A 26,621-nucleotide genomic window follows, 5' to 3' on the forward strand; every position below is an offset into this window, starting at 1 on the left:
GAATGTACTGCAAGGATCTTTGAGGACTTTCCTATCCGCTTCGATAAACCGTAGACTTCAGGACGACGAAGTCGACTGAACTATCTTACAACTAAAGAATTCTCTTTCGTAGCTGTTTAGGCATATGAAAAAGAGGACTCTTACATGGACTACTTTTCTTACTTCAAAAAACGGTCAAAACAGAAATGGAAGAGATCAATATTTGGTAGTCAGAGGGACTACAAAATGATGGTAGAATTTGAAATTCCCTGACTTTTCCAGCTCTCCAAGAATGTCAGTTTTCCAGTCACGCTAACAATATTCCATCGATTCCCAATTATTTTATAACCTCCCAATGCTGCCTTTCCAACTGTCTTCTCATCCCAAATCAGCACAATCTCTAAAAATCTTGCGACAGTAGATGATTCTATGAAGCGCAGTTTAAAAGTTAAGGAACATACGCGGACCACGCCGTCTTCTCGAGTAGCTGCTTCGAGAGCTCGTAAAGGATAATAAATGACAGCGATTCGATCACAGTGTCAACAGAACCAACCAACGGTGGACGACGACGGTATCGCTCCGCGTACCAAAAGGCAATGGATGGACGTCTGGCCTTAGACAAGGTCTATTCGTCTGAATTGCTTGTGCTAGTAGAAGTCTGCAGTTCATATATACACACCTCGAAGCGGACGATGCACTGTAGACACGTGCACACATGCACACATGCATATAGACACACAGTCCGCCTGACGAGAGAAATTTCTTTCGCCCCTTTCGCCTTCGTCTTTGTCATTTCCAACCCAGCACTCCGTCCGAGTTTCACCCTCGATGCGACATGCGCGCCGCTGCCATCCGGCTGAATGTAAACCCATCGCCGTTCGGGGCGGGATCCGAACCTTCCCCAGCAGTCACGTGGAGATCTTCAGTTCGCGCGGACCGCTGACGGAAATTCGAAATCCGAATCGTAGGCACGATTTTACGAGTGAAACGCGCGGCCCTCGATCGGTCTCCCTGCAAATCTTGGCCAATTTTATTGCCCGCCGAATTTTCCCAAGTTTTATTACTCCCAAGTGCACCGAACTCTGTCACCGATTTTTGCCAGCCGCGAAAAACTTCCAGTTCAACGTCTTGCAGCAGCTATTTCCGAACATCGGACTGCCTGTGCGCGGCTGTTAAACTTCGCCGGATGGTCGACTGCCTTCGTTAGTCAACTTCCAACTCCGATTGGACCAAAGGGCTTCCGGTGACTGGAGAGTCGGTAAATTACATCTTCACGAAACTCTTTACCTTCGATTTCTTTTTCTTCCTTTCCTTGTATACACGTTCGTTGTTTTCTTACATTTTTTGGTTGTTATTTTCTGCTTAATATACGCACTTGGAGAATCAATAACGAAACGAAACATTATCCTGCAATTTGTGTAATGCTTTCGCTTCGGAATTTCGTAGTGTTTGAAAGAGAGAGAATAATCCGGAGTCGTTTAATTACGGCGCGTAATTAAAATGCCCGTCTACTGCAGAAATCCGGTTACCTGATCTACGTATAAATATGCATTTCTTCATTTATTTCCTTTCTTGATTTCTCGCCAAAGTGAACGATTAATACCGATTGATAGCAGGATGGATGAAACCTCGCGGGTATCGTGAATCGGCGATTCGCTAGAAGATCGGAGAAGAGAGTCATCAAACGGTTATCGCCGCACCCGTTTTGTGGCTGCATTTGTCACTGTGTATGGGTTACCCCTTTTATTTTTCATAGTCGGTTGATAACCTCCGCTGGCGAACGTTAAAACGGTTAACGCTTAGTCGTGAAACGGGAATGCGATATATTTCTGTAGGTACAACAGATCGACCCGTCGAATGCGGCATCGTTTCTCATTTTATTGCACCACCAGATCTCGCAGAGAAATACAGAGGTAGGCAATATATAATCCTAGCCTCGGCTTTTGCCAATTCCGAAATGATCTCACCGAGATAATTTTAGTTTTGCACAATCGAGTCAATTCGATAAGGAGATATGCAAACGACCCAGTCAGAGTTTACACAACTCTGATTTCATTCACCCTTGTACGTGCACACAAATCCACTCCAAATTATCTTTCGAATATTGTTCAGATGCGGCCCCCTTCTGTTCGCAATTAACAAAGTTACGTAGTCGGTGGGACGTATTTCTGCAAGCTCCGCTCGAATTCTCGGCCTAAGGTAAATACGATTGCGTGAATGGAGATTCGCCACGCCAATATAAACGTGCCAACCGTAAATCCAGATGCTGCTCAAGTTCGACGGTCGAAGTTTCTCAACTTCGGTACAAAACCGACCGCGACGAATTTACAATACCATAACCTGTCCATCGACATTCTCTCCAGGGTGAAATTTTTCACCCTTGCGGATATTAAATTCAGCCAGATTCGACTACTGCGAATTTAATACCGCTACATTGAATACAAATCACGTTACGCTTAGCTGCTTTTATAGTATACGTGGAACATATGTTGCAAGGTCGACTTAAACTCGGTAATCGCGAAGCTGCCTGTCGGCTGCTTGCAGCTCTTGAACAGCGGCCAATAAGTCAAGCGTATTTCGGTACAAAGTGCCGATAAATACGAAGCCGATTAATCATCAAGTGCACGTGAAAGTTGGAGGGTTAATTTTCAACAACGCCAATTCACAAGCGTTTTGCATCTTCTTCCGAACATTCGCTTCCTGGTGCGTTTACCTTGAAGATTTCAGGTAAGTTTCTGCCGAAGGTGGAACTTGATCTCAAAAAATGGGTAAAAATTATGTAGGTATAATTGACGAATTCAAGTTTCCATCGATTCACCGTGGAGCGTTTATTTCATGCTAAACCCTCAATTAAAGCCTCTCGTATAGGTACAAGTCACGTGATCGTTAAGCCCCAGGAAGTCAAACACCGCGACGAAACACGAGCGCATGAGCCTTCGTTTTCTAAATATTTTCACAAGGTACATAATCGGCCGTGTGCAACGGTGGTGAAAAAGCTTTTCCGCCGAACAACGGATCGTCTGTTTCGATTCGACTCTCCTTAATTTAAACCACCGCGGTACCTTAAAACCCGCGCATTTATGCCGCGCTCCTCGTTCGTTCCGAAACGCTCTCGTCTTGCCAGCGGCTTTACCCACTATCTGGTGTATGTGGTGCGGTCTATTCTCGGCTATGTAATTCTTGAACATGGTTCAAAAAACGACCCACTATTCGGATACATACCGGCGTAGACGTCAAGGTTTTTGTACCACGCTTTGATTATTCACACGTCACGTCTGACCCGGTCAAACTGTTAAACGTTTTAGAGTGCTGCCTGCACCAATCCAGGCTAAATAGAAACTAGACTTTCCTATACTTATACCTTTGCATCGGGTTTGAGTATTTCCACTCTGCATTTTTTACTTCACCCTGGGAAGGTGATCCCATCTTGCCGAAGCTCGCATCGTTTGGTTCCATTTTTCCAATCAACTCGTCGAATCTTATGGAAGAATTTATCAGCTACCAAATATATAGACGAGCAAAAACCGTTTCGTCAAAAGCTTAAGTTCATTTGATACTGTGGTCTCACATTTATTCGCTCAAATACGTTTTGCTAATATAGAAGACCGTTTTGGGATTTCATTCATTTTAAAACAAGCCAAGTATAAAATAAAATTTTTCCAACCTTACCAAGTATGGCGATAAAAAATGGTGGAAGAAATTTGATTTTGACTGAAAATAATGTTGAAATATTGAAAAAGACCTTCGAGACAATGGCGCCGATGAAGAAGACCTGAATCTGACGGATTCGAGAGATATCGGAGACACGTTACGAGGTCTCATGACAAATATACGCGGAGATATATCATCGAGACTAGCTTGCATGCAGAAAGTCGACGCCGCGAATAGCGATAAGTAAACACAATACAGCTTTTCGGATGATTAAATTCTTTCCCCAAGGGAGATCGTTGTTCGGGGTGGGAATTTGTTTTGCGTCGCAATCTTCGCGTCCGCGTCGTCAGAGCGAATCTCGCCTCCCGGACCTGGCTCAAATTATATTTCAGTTAATCAACTCGGGCCGCCATTTTTGATTCTGTATTGTTTCGGCAAAATCGCGAGTCTTGTTATTCCATCCGACAGTCGCCGCGAATCCCGCGGCTCGTAGGTTTAGATTATATATACGGATTAGCTATTTGAAGCTTTTTTCCTCTCTCTCTTCCCTTCATTCTCCTCCGAGCTGAGCGGAGATACGGCTGCAGGGTAATCGGGGGTGAAAATGCCTAATTGTAGAGTTTCCCTTATCAAAATTATACCCACCTCTGTTCTTCCCCTTAACTCGACTCCCTAGGGAGAAGATAGGACTTTCTTTAACCTGGCTTACCAAGTCGAATAAGCGAGGCAGCAAACCGAATTACTCCTCGCAAGCTCAACAATAGCCACCATTGTTGCAGCTAATTTTGTTTTTGCTCCGTGTATTTGTGCGTTCACGAAGTCGCAAGAGACCGATTCTGGTAGATTATACGTACTCAACGTTCAGTTTCCGGTGGAGCCAAATTCTCGTTTCGACGCCCTGCATTTGGGACTTCTTAATTCGAAAAAAAGGCGGATTCTCGTGTATTGGATAAGCACGTCGTTACCAAAGCAAAAAATCCGTCGCGAAGAGAATAAACAAGCGCACTGATATTACATCCGACATACCAAATAGGAGGCAAGGGATAAGGGTTCTACCCTTTTAACTTTGAGGATATGTTCCGTTGGTCTGGCCGAACCAGGGCTGAGTGGTCGATGCGAAATACTAGCTTATGCATTATGCTACATCCACTGATCGATATTCCATCGATCGGCTAAAAATAATGAACGCTAAACTTCGCCGGGACTTGATTCAGCCAGTACTGCCGTGTACTTATATCCGGCGAAGAACACATATTAGTTTTCGCTACTCCTTAATTTGTAGGATCGAGGCAGTACATAATTTAATAGACGGAGTGCCATCTCGTCGGCGTGGCCGCAAAACCGCGGGTTGAAAACGAAAATTAAGAGGAAAAAATCAGAGACTCAGAGAGCTTGCATATACATATACGAGTACGAGCTTGCCGAGCTTTTTCTGTATCAAAGGGTCACGTGTGAGCTATACAAAAAGGCAGAGAAAAACCGCCTACCCATCTCTCACATCTCGCACGCGTTATATACGTGTACTAATTCACACGCGATCTATCCGTTGATCAAAGATCGCGATAAAAGAGAGCGGAGATAATTTTTTTCAGGGGTAGGTAATCCCGCGAGCGTATTCAACGTCCATCGCTCTTTCCGTCGGGAAAAATCCCGCCGGGAACGAGGGAAGATTCTTCAGAGCTACGCGTGAGTATGCGTGCGTGTATGCGAGATGCCGAGGATCGAGGGAAGGCCGGAATTCGCATTACCGAGTGCATTTTGTCCCCGAGAAAAGCTTTGCCGGCGCGGAAATTGAAGGCCGACCCGAAAGCCTATCTCGGTACGTGTAATAAATGAGACATCTCGTCACCTTCCGGCCTTCGTCCACTTTATACTTTTCCAAGGCGAGGATGAGGAGCGCCAACTTTCTCGAGTGGAAAAAAGAAAACAGGCTTTTTTCCGCCGAAGAGGATCCCTGACGATGGCGGGCGAGTCGCTCTCAAAAAAGCTGAAACCCCTTCTCAGCGACGATGCTTGCTTGCCTACACACGAAAGCCTTCGCTGGTCCGGGACTTCCGGTTAATCGAGACACCTGCCACGCCCCTTAAACCTGTCGGGGTGCTGATCCGATTAAAAGTTTGATCGGATTAGTAGACGCGGCGATCGGCGAAGCGCGAGGGTAAAATCTGTGTTTCGGGAAACTGTGCTGCAGAAGGGAATTACAACGCGAAGTTGCCAGTTTGACAATGCGGGGGAGAAAGGGTTCGATGTTATTCCTGACCGAAAATTTTGACCCGGCTGTTTTTTGCCTGATGGGAAATTTCGACAAAAACATTTCGACTCAGTTTCGCACATACTTTGTTCAGCCAATTTCTGCAACGAGTTGTAGTATGAATTCTTGTACGAGTTGCGACATATATAGGTACGTACGAAAATGACACGCGAAACAAATTCAAAGATTCTATTTTTTCCCCCGTATTATAGGGAAACGTGAGCTCTGGGCGAATAGAGAAGAATAATGAGGTGGGAGATTCTGTCTGTCAAAATAAATGAAACAGATTTGAAAAGAATAATAAACTAGACGGTCGGGATTATTTTCTCATTTTATACCCTTTCTTCACTGTATCAACGCGCGATGTTTTATTATACTAACTAAATCAGCTGTGGTATTTCCGAAAATACCGTCGACTGAGAAGTTCTCCATTCACAAATGTAACGGAAATTCAACCTTAATATAATTTTTTGCTCGATAGAGCCCCTCACGCTTGACTGAAAGGGAATTTTCAATACCGTCGCGTCGAGGTCAAAGGTAAAGCTGGTATAGAACGTACAGTTGAACATAAAATCCGAATCGGAAGTCGATGAGGCCGAATGATGAGTTTGCGTCAGATTCGCGTGCTTTTGCAGCAACAACGAGTGTCGATAAAGCCAAATAAAAAGCGTCCGATGGCCCATCACGCAGCAGCGAAACCATCGAAAGCATCATCCATTGGTTTGAGGGTCAAAAAGGAATTTTATATCGGGCAAAAGCGAGATTCGAGGCGAGTATAAAGAAACAAACACAATTACGTCTATATTTAAACAAAAAAACGTTACAAATAATAGTTGAATCACTTAGTTGCTGGGCAAGCGACTATCGTTGTAAAAAAACTTTAGAACATCCATATTTCTTGAATATACAATTTTTCCACGTATTTTCTGTATTTTGCTGTATTTCCTTTATCATCGGACAACCCGTTTAGTTTCTTGTAACCCAAGTTACAATGCCTAAATTCAGTTGGCGGAGAACCGCTAAGTGTCTGCAAACAGAGCAGAGTTTGCTCTTGAACCACGTGCAAGCGCAGCTTACAGGTTCACTTTGCGGATAGTAAGTGCATTCCAAGCGTCTACAGACAACGCCGCAGTTAACGCAGAGTGGAAAACGGAGGACACACATAGCTAGGCCTGGACTGATCAATTTGCCATTCCCTATTCCACGCCTCTGATCCCGCTAACATAATCCACCTGGGATATTCTCCACTCTCGATTACATGCTGCCTGGATGCTCACCAGTCGTGTACACACGTGTATAGATATGTGCTGAAATACCATCGAGAAATAATCGAATCCCGCAGCTGATTAGTCGAGGTCACCGACACACTTGCGATTTCGTTGGGTTACTCGATGAAATTAAACAGAGCGAAAGGTACGAAAATATCTGGCTTTTTCGGGTATTTCTCTTTCGCGGAAAGCGAAAAACGGCGTTATCATAACCGAGGATCGTCCTTGTGGTCAAGTGAGTGAAAAACTTTACCGAAATTCTGTATAAAATCAGTCTTCTTAAGGAGTTCCATCGTGGTTCGAATCAACTCTGGAAACACTGTTATTTCAATTTGTATCATTCGCCACCATATTTATAATTCAAACGACAGATTGGGGGCTTCGAAAAATGAGACCCAACCTCTTTATTAAAAGCTCGAATTTTTAACATGCCGCAATAGCCGTTAATCGTACAGTCAAATCTAATTACATTCAGCATAAAGAGAATATATCCCCGAGTAAATAAGTGATGTAATTATAGTACAGAACCGAGATTGTATTTTCGTCTAGTTTCTATTTACTGACATTTCTTGTTTAAGAAATTCACTGTTCAATTATGGATGCAATAACATCGGCACACGAACCATTATTACCATTCGTAGTTAAATTTATAATTAAACAAGATATCGCTGGTTCCTCAAGGTGCCAATGACCCTTTTTGCCCAGCAACCATCGATCACTGTGGATTTTCTTCCGTGAAAACACAGGATGAATCTTGGGCAGGCAGGTCTTGAATAAACCGCGCTGATTCGTGATCTCTGATCGTGCGGACGGCGAAATTACACACAATCATCGACCGAGCAAACCGCTGAGCCAGCCAAGATTCGGATCTTCGGATAAGGCAGATCCGCTGACACGTTTCGCGCCGGGTATACTAGGTGTAAAAAGTTTCTTTACTGGATCGTAAACCGACTTACTTATAACAGCTGTATGCAAAGTTATTATACATAATAAATATTCGCTGGGCACTTTGTCTAATATAAGCTCCGTATACAGGCGAACTTTTCCACGTACCGTAATAATACTGATTCGTTATCATCTCGCCGAGAAACTTCACCTCCACGCTTCGCAGGTGTTAAATAATCGAAGTGAATGATGAATGAATAGCTCTTTGGCCTAGTATTTTTTCTTCTTCGATATACTTTAACAAGTATGAACACGAGATATATCTGGAAAGTTTTGACAATATCAAAGTTTCCCTGACAAAAATTTTCAGCAATAAATATAAATATGACCGGTTAAATAAAAAAAAATCTGAAACAATTCATGGTACTAGGTATCTCAGAATTGGGACAATTGCATAAAAAATTTTAAACCAAATCAAAAATGTTAAAAATCAGACGTTGGTCGAGTTTGCACGGAATTCCGATCAAAAAGAATGCTCAGGAAATACAAGAATTATATCCGTCTTCTGATTATTTCAGGACAAAATCACTGAAGATAATATCAATCTTTTCTTAATTTCTTGTCTCTATTGTCGTCAGTTTTTTCCCCTACTTGTACCCATTAAAGACATTCGCTAATTAGTGAATAAAACACACGTGTTGTTGCCGAGGATGTTGAGTAGACACGAAAGTGGTAAACAACATGTTGCATAAGCTCAGGTAACGTAACCGCGAGCTTATAACAATCGGAAAAGATTACACGTATGTAACGGCAGTAAATCTGCATCATACAGGAGGTATAACGTTGCAATGATATCCATACGTAACTGAATCCTCGTAACCGCTCGGTGCGGGATGAATATGACAACCGAAAGAAACGAAAACACCGTGTAAAAACCGAGGGTGCATTCGCAGCTGGCTTTTGCGGGTGAAATTTTCCCAGAGCAAATATGCACGTGCTCAGGTAATCCTCAAAGAATTCATCACGCGCAGGTTTTGCAAGTCAAATAAAAATCCCATACATCACCACCGTCCGCATGTTTTTGAATATAAACACTAAAGTGGCGCAAAAAAACTGACTGTTTTTTTTTTTTTTTTTTTTTTGAGTTCCGTGTGACGAAATGTTAGTTTTTTATGTTTTAAGAGCCCACTCCAAAGGACAGCTCAAAAAAAAAAAAAATTTAAGAGGTCACTCCAAATTTTTAAAAATGTCAAAATTCGTCAGAAGATTAAATTAAAAAAATTGTATTTTCAGTATTTTGTTTGATTTTTAATTCATGTCCTGGTGTATTGTTATCGATACTTTCTTACTAAATTAACGAAAAAAAAATTTATGAAATTTTAAAATGAATATTAAAAGGTCGCTCGAAAAGATCTAAAGAAATGCACCAAAAAATTGAAAAAAAATTATGAGCGACCTTTCAAAATTCAAATTTTGAACTGAAACTTTCGGAAACTTATTTTTTTTTTTTTGTTCGCACGGTTTGTTGTTCTATCGATCATCGAGTTCCGAGAATGAAATTGAACCACAAGGGCCACTCGACGTGACGACCTCGCGGAATTTCACCGGGTTAAGTAAAGCTCCTACCACCATTAGCCAAGCTCGGGTTTAACCGAGAATTTCTGGACCTTCCGCAGGACCTTCCCTACGTCGTTTGGCGAACAGCGGTGGTTTACATCCCCGTAAACCCGGGGGTGGAAGACACTCTGTTACCCTCGATCACTGTTTGGAATCCCAAGTGCCAGACGCACGATGTGCGTTCATAGTTATTATTTAGAGAGCGGAACCGCAATGATCGTCGGGGGGTGAAGCAGTCGCTGCAGGCTTCCTTGTGTAACTGACAAGGGAGCTTCGCTGATCGTCCGCTTCGGATTTGATCAGGTTTTTTTTCCATTCAAACAATCAGAATCGGTGATGATTCACCGAGTAGATTTAACGTTTCAATCCATTACGATAACTCGATTTAAGTTGCAAGAGACAATCAAGAACTAAACTAGTTTATTCGAATTAAAAGAAACATTTAACTTTCTTCCTCGGAATGAAGGGTTGACTTAACACGAATTTTCAACCCCTGAATTATTTCTATCCGTTTATCCGGTTTCGAGACGAATCAATATAAAAACAAAAAAAAAGTTTTAAATATTATATAGAGTTGTATAAAGAAGAGACTGTGTTAAAAACTAAATGAGAAGGGTTCGAAAGTGATTTGGGGGTCGTGAACCTTACCCAGTGAATCACATCGTATGAGAAGTGTGGAGGATGTGGAACGAGGATCGTGCCGTCTCTAGGAAAACTATCGAACTTCTGGGGCGAGAAAAAGGCGAGAAAAGACGATTCGATTCGCGTTTCGTGCGTGATTTCTTCTTTGTCAGTCGGGTAAAGGCAAAGTTTTTGCAGGACAGTCTGAAGGCGGCTATCGAGTTGAAGAGATCGCGTTGATGAGGCTGAGGCTGAGAGAAAGGGATTTTCCTTTTCTCTTCCTGCGAAATTAGTACCGACATAAACCATCATCAGGTTGGTTGGCAAGAAGTTAAGCAGAATTTAAGGGCAGTTACTCGTTAACACGATGCCCTGACGTGGCTCTGCGCAATATCGCGAGTAGCTCGAGGACCTTCAAGGAAGGGTGCGCCCGAAGGGCTAATTATTTGAGAATTAACCCAATCATATTAATCGCTCGTGTCACATTCGGAGGCCATTTACGGCGGCTCAAAGAAGCCTCGGCCAACTTCAAGCGGTGTGGAATCAAATTTGCCTCGATTAGCATTCCTTGGTTTATTGGAAAGCGATGTTATGGAGGTTGATGAAATGATCCTGCTATCAGGAGTTGAGCCCGTACTGGGTTATTCAATCTTCACCCTTAGTTCCGCCATTCTATTGTTGTGATACGACGAATCATGTTCCTCTGAAAAGTTTAGGAACAAGAAACGTTCATTCGTTAAACTCCACGCTCACGAAATTTCTCGTCTATTGTTACAAGGCCTGTTATTTTGCATGCTGTTTCAAACGTACTTCGAATTCAGATCACAAACCGACTCCTTTCAAAGGCTTTGCATCGTCGCCCTGGTCACGTGGGCATGGAATGATCTCATTGCAGGCAGGCTTGCAGGTTTAATCGTGATATATAGCGTATGGGATTATGCAGCGCCATGTTCAATCTGGTATGAAATTGGCACAGAATGGAAAAGCCAATTTTGAAACCGCGCAGCGCTTCCGAAGGCGCGGACACAATCTGCTGATGTTGGGTTATTAAGAAAAATGAGATGTGCGTGTTGATTAATTTTTTACCTTTTCTCATGAAAGAAAAATCAGCTTCCAAGAATTTTTCCCGACTCTGATATAGAGACACGCGGCTCGTTTTGTGGCAACGACGCAAATCTGTCTGGTCGAGGAACGTTGCGAGAAGAATTCTCGGTATACAAAAAAAATAATACTTCTACTGAGTTGGTCTGTCAAAGAAATGAATTAAGTTTTTTCCCTACAGTGCTGAAAAAAGAATTTGATGCTGGTATAAAAGTTGGTTCATTGTACGTAGGTGTACTTATGTTATAATATTCAGTGCGGGATTCAAGAGCAGAAAACTTTTTTTCCATTTCAGTTTTACAAGTCTGCGATTGGAATTGAAAACTTTGTAAACAAAAATTAAAATCAACTTGCTAAACATTGTGAAAAATTCTACACTGTAATGAAATATTAAACAGAGACGGTTCGATCGTCGTTGACACATCAGAGCACCGAAAAAACGTCCGAATTCCTACTTTCAATATGGTTGCACCAATACTTATACTTGCCTAATTACATCTTCGGAACGTTTAGTACAATATTTTGATCTAAATTGCGATAATATCTAGTAATATCTTCACAGCATTGAATATTTCCTCTGAGTTGCCTGCAGGTACTTAGACAGCGCTCAAGATGAAACGTTGTTTCAAACAAGTATCATTTTTTTTTCGATTATCATCGCCGCAATTCTTCTAGCGAACATACCCATATATCTGTCAGTATATGTATATATAATAACGATTTGGTATTTTAGCCGTGCGAAATCGGACGTTAAATTCCCTTTGATCCAACGCACGCCCGAAAAACAAGCACAAAGGGATTTTCCCAATTAAACTATATTTGATGTCCTGACCCTTCCGACTCAGGACTACGTAACAACAATTGCTCGCATCCCCTGGTATGTTGGAGGATTATAATAATCACCTGGGGGAGTCCTGAGTGGGGATTATTCACGAGAAGACTCGTCGTCCAGGTGGGATCGGATATGTTATACCTACATATCTACACATGCATGTACAAATATTCGTTGTCCTGATGATATGTGGAGCTTTTTCCTCGCAGGCCGAAGCTTACGTGCCGCGAGGTAAAAGGTTCTTTCTCGGGTTTACTTATCGTTATATCTTTCGTCGTATTTTTATAGTCTACCCCATCCCGTATTCCTCTTCTCCGACGCTGAGCGAGCTATTCCTCATGTAAATCGGGTCGCATGATCCTTCCTTGAATATTTCCTCCCACGTGAAACGCGTATAATAATGTATATATATATATATACATAAACACTTTACTAGTTTCCGTGAACTTTGTCCGCTATGGAGTGAATAAAACTCTCTTTTTTCGGATTTTTTACATATTTCCAGGGTGGAATTTGGAGTTCTTGGAATCCTTAAGACGGACGGACTCTTCAGCCGATATAGTAACTGCTTGTCGTAACGTTTACCGTAACTATAATTCTGGATTACCTTACGGATACTCAACTCACCCCTTTAAACCTGCTTTTAGAGAGTGCAAACGTGGTTCTCAGATCGCGTTTACCCGGCATGGTTTACACTCGGCAACGTAACCATTCGTTAAACTTTTATTTGAAAACACGTGGAAAATCCCCTCAAGCGAGCGCCGCAACAGAAGGCACAATTTGCTTTCTGTAACATACATAATATGTGTGTACACATTGTGGACCAGCGCGTCGAATGAATTGAAACACCGTAGAGTGTTGATCGTTAGAAAACATGACCGCACGTTCATTTAGGGGTTGATTCAAAGAGCGATGTGCTTTTATGGAAATAAAACATTCTACACGGGGAAGAAGAAATATTAACGTCTTGTTTCATGAAACATATATACCTACTCGCTTTGGAAATGTCTGCAAAATGTGAGGAAATTGTTCGTAACTTTTCTTTATAAATCGAGGGAAAAGAACACGAGAAATCATGAAACGAATCTCGGTGAGTTCAAAGACATCCAATTAGATCTCAGTGAAAAAAACGGCTCAACTAACTCCGCAGATTCAGGGCTCCGGGGGAAAAAATTCTCAAACCTGCTTGACAAAAGTCTGCATCGTATTTCGTATTCTGCGAGCATTGGGTGGCTTTGATTTTCGGTTAAAAATTGAAAGTCGTCTAAACCGACCCAGAAGACCGTCTCTGTAAGTTCACGAGGTAATTGAGTAGTTTATCGATAAACGGGTGACTCGAGGGTGACTCTGACAGGCTAAAAGCCAGCGGCTTAAAACCGTTTGCAACTTACCACGAGTTTTTCTTGCAGAAGGGTTTTGGACATTCGTCAAGGGGGATACCTCGAGCAAAAGGAGCGGGACGCCAAACTCGCCAGCGTCGTCGTTTCCAGATCGCTTTTTCACCCTTGGACAGTTCTCGGTCCAAGTATAAACATAATTGAGAAGAAGGCGGCGCCGCAATTAGCGATGAGCTTTTGAGACCCCCTGAGTAATTTGGCCGTCACCGGTTGATCTACGCGAGTCAGAGGGCTGAGAAATGTCGGCAATTTGTTTAAACCCTTCGCAATCCGAGTTCACGGGTCGGCTTCTTTCTCCTCTGAATAAAAATTTCACTCCAGGTTCGTACGTGCAGCGCATAATTGCTTTATCAGCGTCGAGATAGCCGCGACAATATCTACGGTTGATCGGCTTCGGAACAACAGATGGCCGGAGCTGGTTCAACACGAGGGTTCGACTATGTTTGATTACCGCTTTGTAATTGTTGAATGAATTTGGGATTAAGGTCGGGCTGATATTAGTCGGATTAGGAGCACCTGCTGCCGCCTAAATTTTGTTTCATCATCTCGCCGCAGCCCCCGTCTTTTGAATTAGAATTATATTTCACCGTGTCGACTCCGCTTCAGCGGCACTCACCCAATTTCTAATTTCCTAATTAGTCTGAATGTATCCCGTTTTCTTTTTGCAGACGCAAAACCGCGCCCATCTGCTTCATCGTGGACGGCTCGAACCTCCCGACGAACCGACGACATGACCCGGGATTTCAGAGAGACGACAAAACGGCTGACGGTGAGTCTTTATGTATCGCTACGCCATTTTGATTTCGCGCCGCATCGAAAGAAATTTAAAAAAAATCAAAAAATTAAAAAATCGATCGATTTCGCCGGTAGGGTCATCCAGTTTTCGATATTAATGATCGCTTGAATTTCTGTGCATCAAATTTTTTTACCATATTTCCTGAAAGATGACGTGACGAAAATCGAAGTGGAACTGGAAGAGGCCCCGTTCGAAATGGACGGCCGAGTTCCGCCGATTATCGTGGGCCCAATGCCGGACCCAGACGCGAGCCCAACGCCAGAAGTGAACGCGACTTACCCTGGGGGTGAGTTACTCGTTTTATAGCGGAACTATCGAGGGGTGATTGTGCGAATCGATTCGACGTGTTTCAGAGAAGTCAACAACATTAATAAATTTTCGTGTACGTATAACGAATATGCGAATCGAATTATCACCTGCCGTTTGTAAATCGGATGTTTTCCGTCTTCCTTAGTGCTGAAAAATTCGAATTCAGAGTACGTGATACAAATTGACGTAATGAATAACGAAGAAAATTAAAACCGAGTACTAAAATTTCTCCGAATTGAAATATTGTTGGTTAATTTTACGCACGTGCAGCGATTATTGTTTCATAAACGTGCAACGACTTGGGGATTTTCAGCTTGTTTAAAACAGTTGTTTCAAGTTAACGTTAAACGAACCGTGCGTTAATTTCTCCTACATTTTTCATTCAATTTTTTTCTTAATCAACTTACGAGACGTGAATGTTTAAACGTGACACGTTTTATGCAGTTAGACATTTTAGCCCAAGGATTTAATTTTAACCCATTCGTATATGAAGCACGACGCCTTGTCAACGATAACTTATAAATCGATTATCCCTTGGCATATCTGCGATAATTTTTTACCCCGCATCAATATTTAGTACCTCATGTAACGGCTGGGCGACGGATAAAACGTCGATGTTAGAATTTACGACGAGGCGTGAGGCGATAAGCTGCCGTACTTTCGCTAATTCAAATTGGAAAAAGGGGAGATCAATTCCTTTTCACGATCGCAATGCGCGCAAGATCCAATCATTCTTTAAAACTGTCGTCAATATTTCCAAAGTGAAAAAAAAATTTCGGTAAAAATAATCTCTGCCGTGAAGGCTGCTGCGGTACTGAATTGCTTATTTCACACTCTTTCGCCTTTATTCTTTCGTTCGCTAAATAAACCGTGGCAGAGCGTCGTTTTTCCTTTCTCGACAGCTGCTCGTGCGGCCAAGTAAAAAGCCAAAATAAAATTCTAAAACTATTTTTTCTCCCTTAAGAACTCAATTTTCCCAGATATTGAACTAATTTGTGAAAGTCACTTTCTTATACGAAACGAGTATTTTAACTGACAGAGGAAAAGTGCGTGTTCTCGATACAGGTGAGCAATATATTTTAACGACTGTTTCCAGTTGCTTATATTATTATATTGTCGAGTACTCGGTATAAAAAAAAAAGAAAGAAAGAAAGAAAATAATGACCGTGGCTGGAAAATATACGTGAAGTCATTTCGGTCGAATATTCTCTTGGTGAAAAACTTTTCGATGTTGATTATAGCTGCTTAATTGACTAAAATACTCAGAGATAGTGTAGGTAAACGATTGTTCTGAAAGAAAAAAATTAATCCAGACCGAGTGAATAGCCGAGTTATTATAATACCATTTACCTCCGTCTAGGATACGTAAACACGTTTACCTAATCGACGACATTTTCGCGCGAAGAAAAATAGGAGAGAAAAAAAATTAATACATCGATTTAGCGACATACATCGTGGCGAAGAGTTCGAGCGAATTGAACACTATCGCGAATGAATAGCCACCGTACCTACACGTGTAGCTTCGATCGCCTCGGGGTGAATGAAATTGGGGAAAACCCACGAGGAAAGACTTGACGAAAACACGGCAAGAGGCAGATTCTACGGATTTTGAATTTCTAAGGTACAGTCGAGCCGGGAGGAGTCGTCGTGAGGGCTGAAGAAGCTCTTATCGTCATACTGGTGCTGGTGCTCTGGGTCGCAGCGATCGCGCTCTTCTTCAACAGATGGGGAAAGATCCGAATGCTGGAACCGTATCAGCCCAAGTTCCAGCAGCAGCACAGACAGAGCTGTGCGATGATCGATCCAAACCCAGTCCAGGTAATAAGGGTGACCAAAAGTAATCGATTTTCAATGAAGTAGATTATTTTTTCCCAATTCATCGAGCATGATCGATTATTTTTTCTTACAATCGGTTTTTGTTTTTTACTCCCATGAACGACGCAATGCAATATCAATTTATGTAAATGAAGTATCAATTATTATCATTGTTTTGCTTACTAAGTACCTGTTCGATATAATAAGTGAAAGATAAACGAATAATTTCACATGAAATTGAAAAATATTTTGAATGAAACAATAAATTACCAACAAACTTTTTGGCTTTTAACACTACGTAGGTAGGTACTGGAATTCACGACACTTTGGTTTTATATGCAGCGTTTCGAAAAAATAAGAAATAATCCTTTAATTTCTAGCCATTCAATCGAGTCGCGTTCGATTATTTTTTTTTTTTGAGTGGATTAATCTATGCATCGATTATTCTCAGCTTAGTGGCCATCGCTATCAGGTAAATCGGCCGCGTACAATCGGTTGTTTAAATTTCTATCCGACAGAGTTTTACTTGCTAATTTGAAAGGTTCCCGCGGACTGCGAATATATTATAATCAACGTGTCGTCGAGACGAATTTCCGCGAGCCGCATTATCTAATTGAGGGGAATTCAATTTCCGAATCAGTGAGTAACAAAGAAGCTCGAACATTCTGTTCACCGCGAATCATGTTCTACGGTTCGCAGAAGGGATCGGATCAGTAATCCTGTTGCCTTTTACTCTTCGTCGCATCACGTTATATATCTTGTATAAATATCATATCTATTACATCCGTTTCCATGGCTCGATAAAGAGTCGCGATTAACTTGGGAGAAAAAGAATGAAACACGTTTCCATAGCGCGTCGACGATGTCGCACGGGAGTTAATAGAAATGCAAATTTTTTCATTGCCAAACGATTACGTATAACACGCAGAGCGAAATGTATTCCAAATTTTGGATTATAATACCAGCGTAATTTCACTTCCCCTGCTAAAGTCTACGAGTCTGAAGAAACGAAAGGTGATTTTCATGCAAATTATCCAGCGCATCGCATCTCTTGGATAGATTAATCGCGGATGGCGAAATGTTCGGAAGGATTCTCCGCAAGTGCTCGACCGTTTCTTATTATTATTGTACCCACTTTATCACCCGGTCGATATAAATCGAAGCGTTGGTATTTCGAGAGGCACGTAAAGTGTCGCCTGTTAGGTATTTTTCATCAAATCCTTCAATCCCGGCTTCCGGCAGGGGTGAAAAAAAGTATCGCAGAAGATTCAGCAGCGAGCGGAGAATCGGGTATCGATTCTCTTCTTCGATTCATTTGTCGTAAAATAAATCCCGACCTTCACGGTGACCGCCTCATTACTTTCATGTCGACATCCTTTTCCGTTCCATTTCCACCCCGTATAGGTTATTGCTTTATTCGCTGGTGAAAATCGACGAGATATAAAATATTCACAAATGTGTAGCAGCCCTTCGCGACTGCGTAAATTTCCCTGCGATATGTGCCTCTCAAAAATGATTCCAAAAGTTTCGAAAGGTCCGGTCCTACTTCTAAATGCGCGCGGATGACACTGTCACGTAAAAAAGATGCAATTACAAAATCCATTTGTTCACGGTGCGGGTATCCTCCGGGATATCAGGGAGCGAACGACAAATGGAATACGTGACAAGGGTTGACTCTCGACCCTGGTGAGTTAATCTTCGCAAATTAGATCCGGTGGAATGTGGGGGTGGCAAAGTGAATTGAAATTCGTACCTTTCGAATATCGCACCGTATTATTTTCCCTTTTTCGATCCTCGGTGGATTTACTTTTACCGCTTCGACTTGATGCGAAAAACGAAGTGAAAAAATAAAAAATTTAAAAATTGATGGCTGTTGTGAAAATGCTGTGAAGCTGCGATTTTTAATGCTTTTTTCCCGCGCATTTCGCTTTACGATTAAATGCAATTTGCGTCGCTTTTGGTTATTCTTCGTGTAATTCCCGTCTATTTTTGGAAACGGTTTTCATCGACGAGAAGGATATACGCCTCGTACGAATCAATCCACGCCTCCGGCTCTGATCTCCAGTCGTCTGGGTCTGGATAATGTAGCATATTATATTGTGAAAATATGGAGTAAGTAAAGTGATAGGGATCCACCTTTGTCCGTAGGATTGAATATTCCAGAACGGCAGACGATTCTCCTTGCGCAAGGTAATATCGCTGCTTGAAATCGCTGCAAAAAATTCTATCGTGAATTTTTCAGCGACGCGCAACGGCATCTCCGAAACAAATTTCTCGCGTCTCGAATCAAGCTTGGATAAAATTGGATGATGGAAGCATAGACGGATGGAAAAAAGTTGAAAGGCAACATTGGGTTCTCAAATTTCGTGCCAGACCCGCAGTGCCACTGCAGTAATCCACCCCTTTTCTTTTCGTTGTGGACGTGTTCACGTAGATGTTATGCGGTAGACTAGCCGCTGCGTGCGAATCGTATTTCCTCGCGGGGTTATAAATCTTAAAGAGTTGAAAAATGAATAGGTGGAATCTTGCCAAACTTACAGCTGCGGTAGGTACGCGTGTATCATTGCAAGGTTAATTATTCGTTTGCATTAAATGGAGGGAAATTTCACACTAAGACAAATTTTCAGAGGAACATTCGCCCCGGAGTTATGGCGTTGATAATAAATGGGAGTTTCGAATTGTACAATTATTCAAAATGCCAACAACTCAGCCGCGGTACCGTTTCCAATTTCGTTTTGCGGAAGTGAGATCCGTTTAAACAATTATATGGATTTACGTCGAGCGGAACTCAAGACCCGATTTCAGTCTAATGGGGATATTCTGAAAAATTCATCCCCTCGTCAGTCTTCGAATTCCGAATTATTCAACCTCTGGTGTATGTGGAATATACATGTCCGGATGCGATATACTCAGAAACGTATACGACAAAAATTGAAAAATTTGTGATACATTTTATCGGAATAAAATTCGAAGAGTTCAAAGCCTTCGGGCCAATTCGATCGGCTGTGAAAAGTTTCTATAAAACGAGAAGAAACGTTTTGAACTTTTATTCGCATCGAGATTACACGAAACCGCAAATTTCATGGAAAGAACTACGCTGCGGTCCGTGTTTGCGATCAACATCAAGGTTGGGTTAGAAGGTTACATGCAGCTATAATTTTTTCAAAATTTTAATCTCACTAACAAGACTCTATTATTCAGAAATTTGAACCTACTATCTTACGCCTTCATATTTTGCACCCCTTAATTTAACCGAGATCGTTCCAAGGTCCCTGTTATATGTTAGACAAAACTTTAGACTATCTCAATTCGTTGAAGTAAGTTGAAAGACAAGAAGAATTTTCTTTTTCCATCAAATGCCAAAGATCTGTATATCTTATCCGCTCTATTTTTCAACCTCCTATTTCTCTCGTCGTACGAAAACAATAAACATTAAACTCCGAAGAAACCCCTCGAGCGGATGATTGAAACACATTATTGACAATAAATTTTCCAGACGACCACTAGTTTCCGATATATACCACGGATGCATGTAAGCTACACTATATACGATATTGAATCGCGTCATAAAAACGGTTCGACGATTAACAAGAAAGAAAGTATAGGTAAGAAAAGAAAATCGCAGCACTACGTCGAGCATGGAATAGCCGGCAATGGGCGGGTGTAAAATTTCACGTCAAAAATTGTGAGGGTCCGGTGGAAATAAACTCCATTTTCTCCTCGAAAGGCTCGGGTCACGTCGCATCAAGACAAGGCTGCTAAACTGGCCACTACATTTCTCCGAGCGAGGAAAATCCGTCGTATATAGTATAAAGGCAGCCAGGGGGTGGATCTCACTTGTCATCCCCAGCCCAGCGCCCCGGGTCCCGAAGGAATACGGTTCGTTTCCCTTAAATCAACCCGTGTAACGCGCGGCGAACCTGCAGGACGCGGCTTTCCGAAGCGATCATTTGCGGCAGATAGGACCGGTTTGCCTCGGATAAGCGGGAATCGGGCAAAGCTATCTCTGCGGGGGCGCATATTGCACGATTTGGGAAAAAAGGGATTCGACGGGTGAATGAAATCACCTTAGAGCGAGAGCCGCTTGACCTTCCCCAACGCTGCGGAGGGTGAAAAAGAAAATTTAGTGATTTTTGTATGTATCTTTAATTGCCACGCAGGATCGCAATGATAAAAATGCATGTTGATATAGTATTGCGCTGATTGGAGTTGATCCAATTTATCTTCTTCTTTGATTTCTCGCGGTGACAATGGAACTCATAATCTTCGAATTATACTAATGATTTTACGACTTTCGTTTTTTGTTTCATTGATTATAATAATTGAGTGAGCTGCTTGGTCGGAAATCGATATTGTTTAACAATTTGATCACGAGATAGTCGTACATTGAGTATTTATCAAATCGTTGCATACTCAGAAACTTGGAAGATCTTTTTTTTCAATACCACAATGAAAGAATCAACAAAAACTTCAAGATTGTTAAAAGATCTAGTAGATTGGTTCGATTTCACTCTACGAGGGCTGATTTCATTAAGAAAATTATTTTCCAAAACATTCTCCGAACCCCTAAACGTCTTCTTTTTGACAACGTTTACTTCGTTAAATATATTCAATTTTGTACAACATTGCAACGATATTGGATCATGATCAAATGATGCCAATATTGAGTTGGCTATAAGAGAAAAGAGAAAAAAAACTAACACCTGTTTCACACTGTGTAGAAAATAGTCACAAGACAAAACGAATCGTTTTATATTTTCTTAAGTGATCTTCGTACCTGCCGATTGCGATAATTCGACGACTACTCAGTGCACGAATTGAGGAAAAGCATCGATTTTTGGCGAAGCAATCTCCTCAACATCCGCCAATTTCTTGTTCTGGTCCCCTCGAGGAGGGTGAAAAGTGGTAAAAACCACCTCGAGACGTGGGATACCTACAGGTGTGTTTTGTGTGGCTGTTTCAGCACCGGGCGTGCTCGAAGTTCAACATCCATTGTCTGGAGCACCCGATCGTCTACCCTACGGGTTGCGGATCGAGCCTGTCGAGGCCGCGGCAAAACAGCGTCTTCGTGGGGTCCAGCATGTCGCTTTTGCCACCGCAGAACGCGCCTCGACGTGCGAAGAGCGCCTTTGATATTCAGACCCTGGTGATGGCGGAAGGCGGGCCGCAAAATGTCGCGGGTGAATTCGGCGAAGCGCCAAAACGCGCGGGGAGGGAATCGGCAAAAATTTTTTGCGAATCTTTGAGGCTCCCGGACCTTCCGCGCTCCTCGAACTCCCTGCTCCAGCGGCAGCGCGGGATGAGCATCTGCCACTTCGATCGCACCGACGTACTAGCGAGGCCTTTGATGCGCGAGAGGGGGATGAGCATCTGCCATTTTGACAGGGGTGATAGTGTCGGGAAACCGGCTGCTGTGCAGCGCGAGAGGGGGATGTCGATATGCCAATTCGACAAGCAAATGCCATCGTGCAGCAAAACACCGGACTCTGTTCACGCCTACAGAGCGACGTGCGTTTAATACACTTACTCTACAGATGCAATGTCAGTATTGCACGACGGAAGTTAGTCGGAAGGATTTCTGCAACATCGATGATACCGATCGGTTCATCGTTGGCGGGATTTGTGTTTTGCAAATTCGTTTCGGTTTCGGTTTGTGCGATTTTCGTTTTGTACCCTTTTTTTCTTTTTCTGTTTTGAAAAATTATACCTATTGTTATATCCGGTGAAGAGAAAATCCGCGGAAGAATTGTTAATTGAAAAATGAATTATGGTGGGAACGTTGAGGGAAAGAAAAATATTATCTTCTCTTTTAAATCAGATTCATTAATCGAAAACCCTGATGTGGATGCGAAAACAGGGACGAATTCTGTTCACAGTTAATTTTTTAATTTGACAATGGATTCACGGTTCAGAATATAAATAATTACGACATCATGTACAAGCTTGTGTGAACATAGGGGGCGATGAAATCTTTACACTCCAACCTTTGAAAGCTGTGACATGAAATCCGTGATAAAATAAAACAGCTCTTATATTACCGTACTGTCAGTTCGTGGAAACTCAATTTCGCGTGTTGTACGAAACAGCGACGACGATGCGGATGTTCGTTTCAAGGTAGAAGTTTAATCTCAGGGAAAAGGTATAGGTTCACCTTGTTGTTTAAAGTAATTCTTTTCTGAAGACTCTTTTTCGGTTTCTGAACGCAGCATATGAACTTAAAATATGATTTAACGTAAGTAGAAGTCGATTTACAGTATTTACAGTTAGGGTTATAAATTTGTTTCCGCATCCCGAGGGTGATTGGTTATTCGTCGATCAATGAATATGACGATGTGTATAAAAGAGTGAGAAACTGTAGGGAACGAAAGAAATAAGAATACAGACGACGAAGAGAATAACGCAAAATAAGCCTTTTATACACGCTAAAACTTCAAAATTATTAAAGTATAAAATCTATACATGTTACTATTTATAATAATATAACACAAAAATACTACCTGAATTCTATATAACGACTTAACTTTGTATACAGAATTTTTTAATAGCGGTATTTTTCCTACATTCCGGGTTGCTGAAATAAGAGAAAGAACGAAAAAACTGAGCAAATTGGAAAAACCAAGCATCGTACCGTCAATTCACCGTTACTATAATATACGATCAGTCTTCGAGCTCGGTACAAAAAATAAATATAACTTACACACCGGGTAAGCCATCTAGGCTCTGAAAATTTATGAACTCTGTTCGGATATACGAAAAAGTAAAAGAAGAAGAAAAATAATAAGAAGAAAAAAAAAAAAAAAACCAAAAACAAGCATGGAATAAGGTTATAATTGAGAAACACAACCCTACACTAAAATCGCAGAATATATACCTATATTGATATAATAATGTTGTATAAAAATAATCTATAATAACGTGAATATATTTTTTCAATAAAATAGCCTATCAAGAAGTATAATAGACAAAGAGGAGGGTGATCAGCTTGACAAATAAATCAGACTGCGGTGTAGTATGATATTACAATGGCGGGTAGATTCGCAAGCTACCTTCACACCGTCGCCAAGCATCTTATCTCAGGTTGCAGGCCGCTTGGTGAGTATAACCTGCAGAGCTGAGCTTGGAGGCAAGTAAAGGTTGTTTCGCCGGGCGAAGGAAGGTAGGCAAATATTTCGCGAGCCAAAATGTGTATAGGCACGCACTCACACACACACATTCACACTGTAGCCCTGAAGCCGACCCATACCATCGACAAAACACTCGGTGCGCAATTGCCCTTCGCGTTCAGACGCCAGATTATTATAGGCATCCACCCTACACGCGTCATTTACACGTCGCTGGAAATTCTTGGGTCGACGAATTGAAATATATAGGGGTGAATTAGCGTTCGATATACAAAGAAAAATCCATTATTTACCATTACTACTACTATTACTACTACTACTACTACTACTACTACGATGTAACATAAAAGAAAATTTTAACGCACTTATTATATAATAGAGAATCGTTATATTGTTACGTACGATAACGTCCATCCAGCCACAAAAAACGTGGCGCAGAAACTGTTATTTTTACAACAAAAAGAGCGAAACTAAAAATAGGAATTAGAAGAAGAGGAAATCAAACAAGTACGAAAGCTTTAAAACTATCCAGTCGGACGTCTGGATCTCGTTTTCTCCTTTTCTCTCTCACTTTCTCTCTCTCTCTCTCTTTCTCTCTTACTCTCTCTTTCTTCTGAATATCTTAATATCACGGTAATTAAGCTTTTCTCTTTTTCTCCCTCCCTCTCTCTTCACTCCGCCCCCGAACGGTGTGTCTTTGAGCTAGACGATTCCACCCCCATTCAGTTTACAATTAACGCACTTTATATCCACCACTTCGCTCAAAGTCTTTTCTTCGGACATCCAACGCGAGTTAGATAATATTTTTGTATAAGAAATTGATTACGATATATTTCTGTACGAACCCACCGACAGCTGCATTCTCTATGAATCCCGTGCCAAATGGAGTATGTGAAATCGATAGCATTGGCGCTCGTAAAAATCGCATTTACTACAAAACACGTGGAATTCTATCGAAATCCGGGAATTCTGCGGTAGCTTCTGCAATTTTTAACCCGCTCTTCTCGGGTGGGAGGAAGGATACGTATTTTCAATATATTTACGAAACCGCCGCCGTGTAACGCTTTGCAATCTCCCCCCCCCCCCCCCCCTCGTTTTCAAAGACACAAAAGTGAATGCGTCTTTCCAATTTCGCTGAGCGAATCGAACGCCTTTAATGTAATTGGTAGTAAAAAAATTATAAGAACAAAAATAAAATCAAACGTATATCGACGAACGAAGCTTCAGAAAATGCTAAAAGTGGTTCAGCTTGGGCGGGGGTTTAATTAAAAACATAAATTTTTGGCGTATCAACGAAACTCGCTTTGATTTTGTGCATTAGAATCGTTATATCGTTTTCTAACGAAGATACGTGAGATCTTCAAGCTGTGGGTTTCTAGTAAACATTGCGGATTGAATGAGATATGTATAGTATGCATTGTTTAAGTCAATAATTGAGACCAACAACTTTAGACTGTCTAAATCTGTAGCATATATTATAACTATAGTATATCTGTAGATATATAGAGTAATAGAATGTAACATATTATTCTATTAGGATAAACATTAAACATATATCGACGCTGAAATGGTAATCTTGGGACCTTTGATCAAATTCATAGTATGTAAGCTGAATAACATGTATAGAGAATGAAAAAAAAAAACCATCCAATCACCCATACGCTATACACGTGCAATTAGATCGTTACAGTTAGGTCTATTAAATATTATTTACGTGCGTCTGTATACACGAGGGTATAACAAAATTTCAAACCAAATTACAAGACTGTCAGTCTTGCTGTGAAAACTGTCGAGACCAGAAATCTGAAAAGACAGGAGTTAAAAAGAACAACAGTAATGGCTTCGACGTTTGAGCATTGATGAGACATGCAACAAAAAGAGTTTGGTCGTTAAAAAGTATTACGTCTATCGTTCTGCATCAACGTCATCGAAGAGATTTGTTTTCAACAAATCATGTCTGATTCGCGATAAACACTGTCACATTTGAGGTGATCAATTTCCATGACTAGCACGACTAGTGATTTAGGAAATATTGGAAATTTCATTCCATCCCACGCATTGCACGCTTGTAACGCAAATAATTGAACTTTCGCGTATCAGGTGTAGAATTAAAAACATTCGTTATGATTGATCGCCGGCATTGTCGTTGCGTGTTCTCGAAAAATAATGATGATAATAATAATAATAATAATAACAACAATAATAATAATAATAATAATGATGATAATGATAACGACGACGGTAAGAAAAGGCAATGCGAATACCATGTACTGTTAGTGAAAGAATTTTACATTCGTTATTCATCATGCATATATGTATAAGTTATATCATATACTTGTGTATTGTTATACATATAATTTATTTATATGATGAATCAAAAATGGTTGTAAAAATTTAGAGAGATTTGCAAAATTGAAGATATATAATAATAATATTAATAAACAATGTTGTCAATGTATAGAATGGGAAAAAAATCAAGAGTATTTAATCGCGTGTGTAAAGGAAGAATACAAAGTAAAGTAAGTAAACGATCATCTTGAGCCAAATAAATTATGTAAGTTTGGCAATGTAAAGGAAAGAAAAGTTAATAGCTCAAAAGTAGAAACTGTATTATTAGACGTGAGGAGTATGGATGAGGGGCAGGGGGATGAAAATAAAGAAAATACGGTCCAATACAATATCACTGCTCGTCATTTTTCGACGGTTTCCTCAATTATATTCCCGTCATCAGGTATCATCCCCGATCTCTGAAGCCTATACCAGACTGTGTAAATTTCACTCTCAAAACGTTGCGTTCGACGTGACATTTTTCAAACACGACGACGAAAATGTCTACCGGTGATAAATTTCAATATCGATATCGATTTACATCACATCTTTCAACAACAACGGCTTTTACACCGTGCGAGATATAATGCGGATGAAAATAAAAAAAAAAAAAAAAAAAGAAGACGAGGGTGAGTAAAGCTGCTCGCGTT

At 41.2% G+C, this 26,621-nt stretch overlaps 1 protein-coding gene across 3 annotated transcripts; it reads left to right on the forward strand.

Moving 5' to 3' along the window:
• The first annotated feature begins 899 nt into the window (after nt 1-899).
• Nucleotides 900-22,106, forward strand: LOC124405812. Of its 3 annotated transcripts, none has more exons than XM_046881031.1 (5): nt 900-1,237; nt 14,271-14,371; nt 14,547-14,684; nt 16,329-16,525; nt 21,486-22,106. In XM_046881031.1, the coding sequence occupies exons 3-5, from the start codon at nt 14,594-14,596 to the stop codon at nt 22,038-22,040; spliced, it is 843 nt and encodes a 280-aa protein (XP_046736987.1). In that variant the 5' UTR covers nt 900-1,237; nt 14,271-14,371; nt 14,547-14,593; the 3' UTR covers nt 22,041-22,106. The 3 variants fall into 3 exon arrangements, with proteins under 3 accessions (XP_046736987.1, XP_046736989.1, XP_046736988.1); XM_046881033.1 differs by having other exon boundaries at nt 16,335-16,525; XM_046881032.1 differs by lacking the exon at nt 900-1,237 and adding an exon at nt 12,401-12,436.
• Nucleotides 22,107-26,621: the final 4,515 nt, after the last annotated feature.

Source organism: Diprion similis, chromosome 4 (genome assembly GCF_021155765.1).
Source record: "Diprion similis isolate iyDipSimi1 chromosome 4, iyDipSimi1.1, whole genome shotgun sequence".
Classification (NCBI taxonomy): domain Eukaryota; kingdom Metazoa; phylum Arthropoda; class Insecta; order Hymenoptera; family Diprionidae; genus Diprion; species Diprion similis.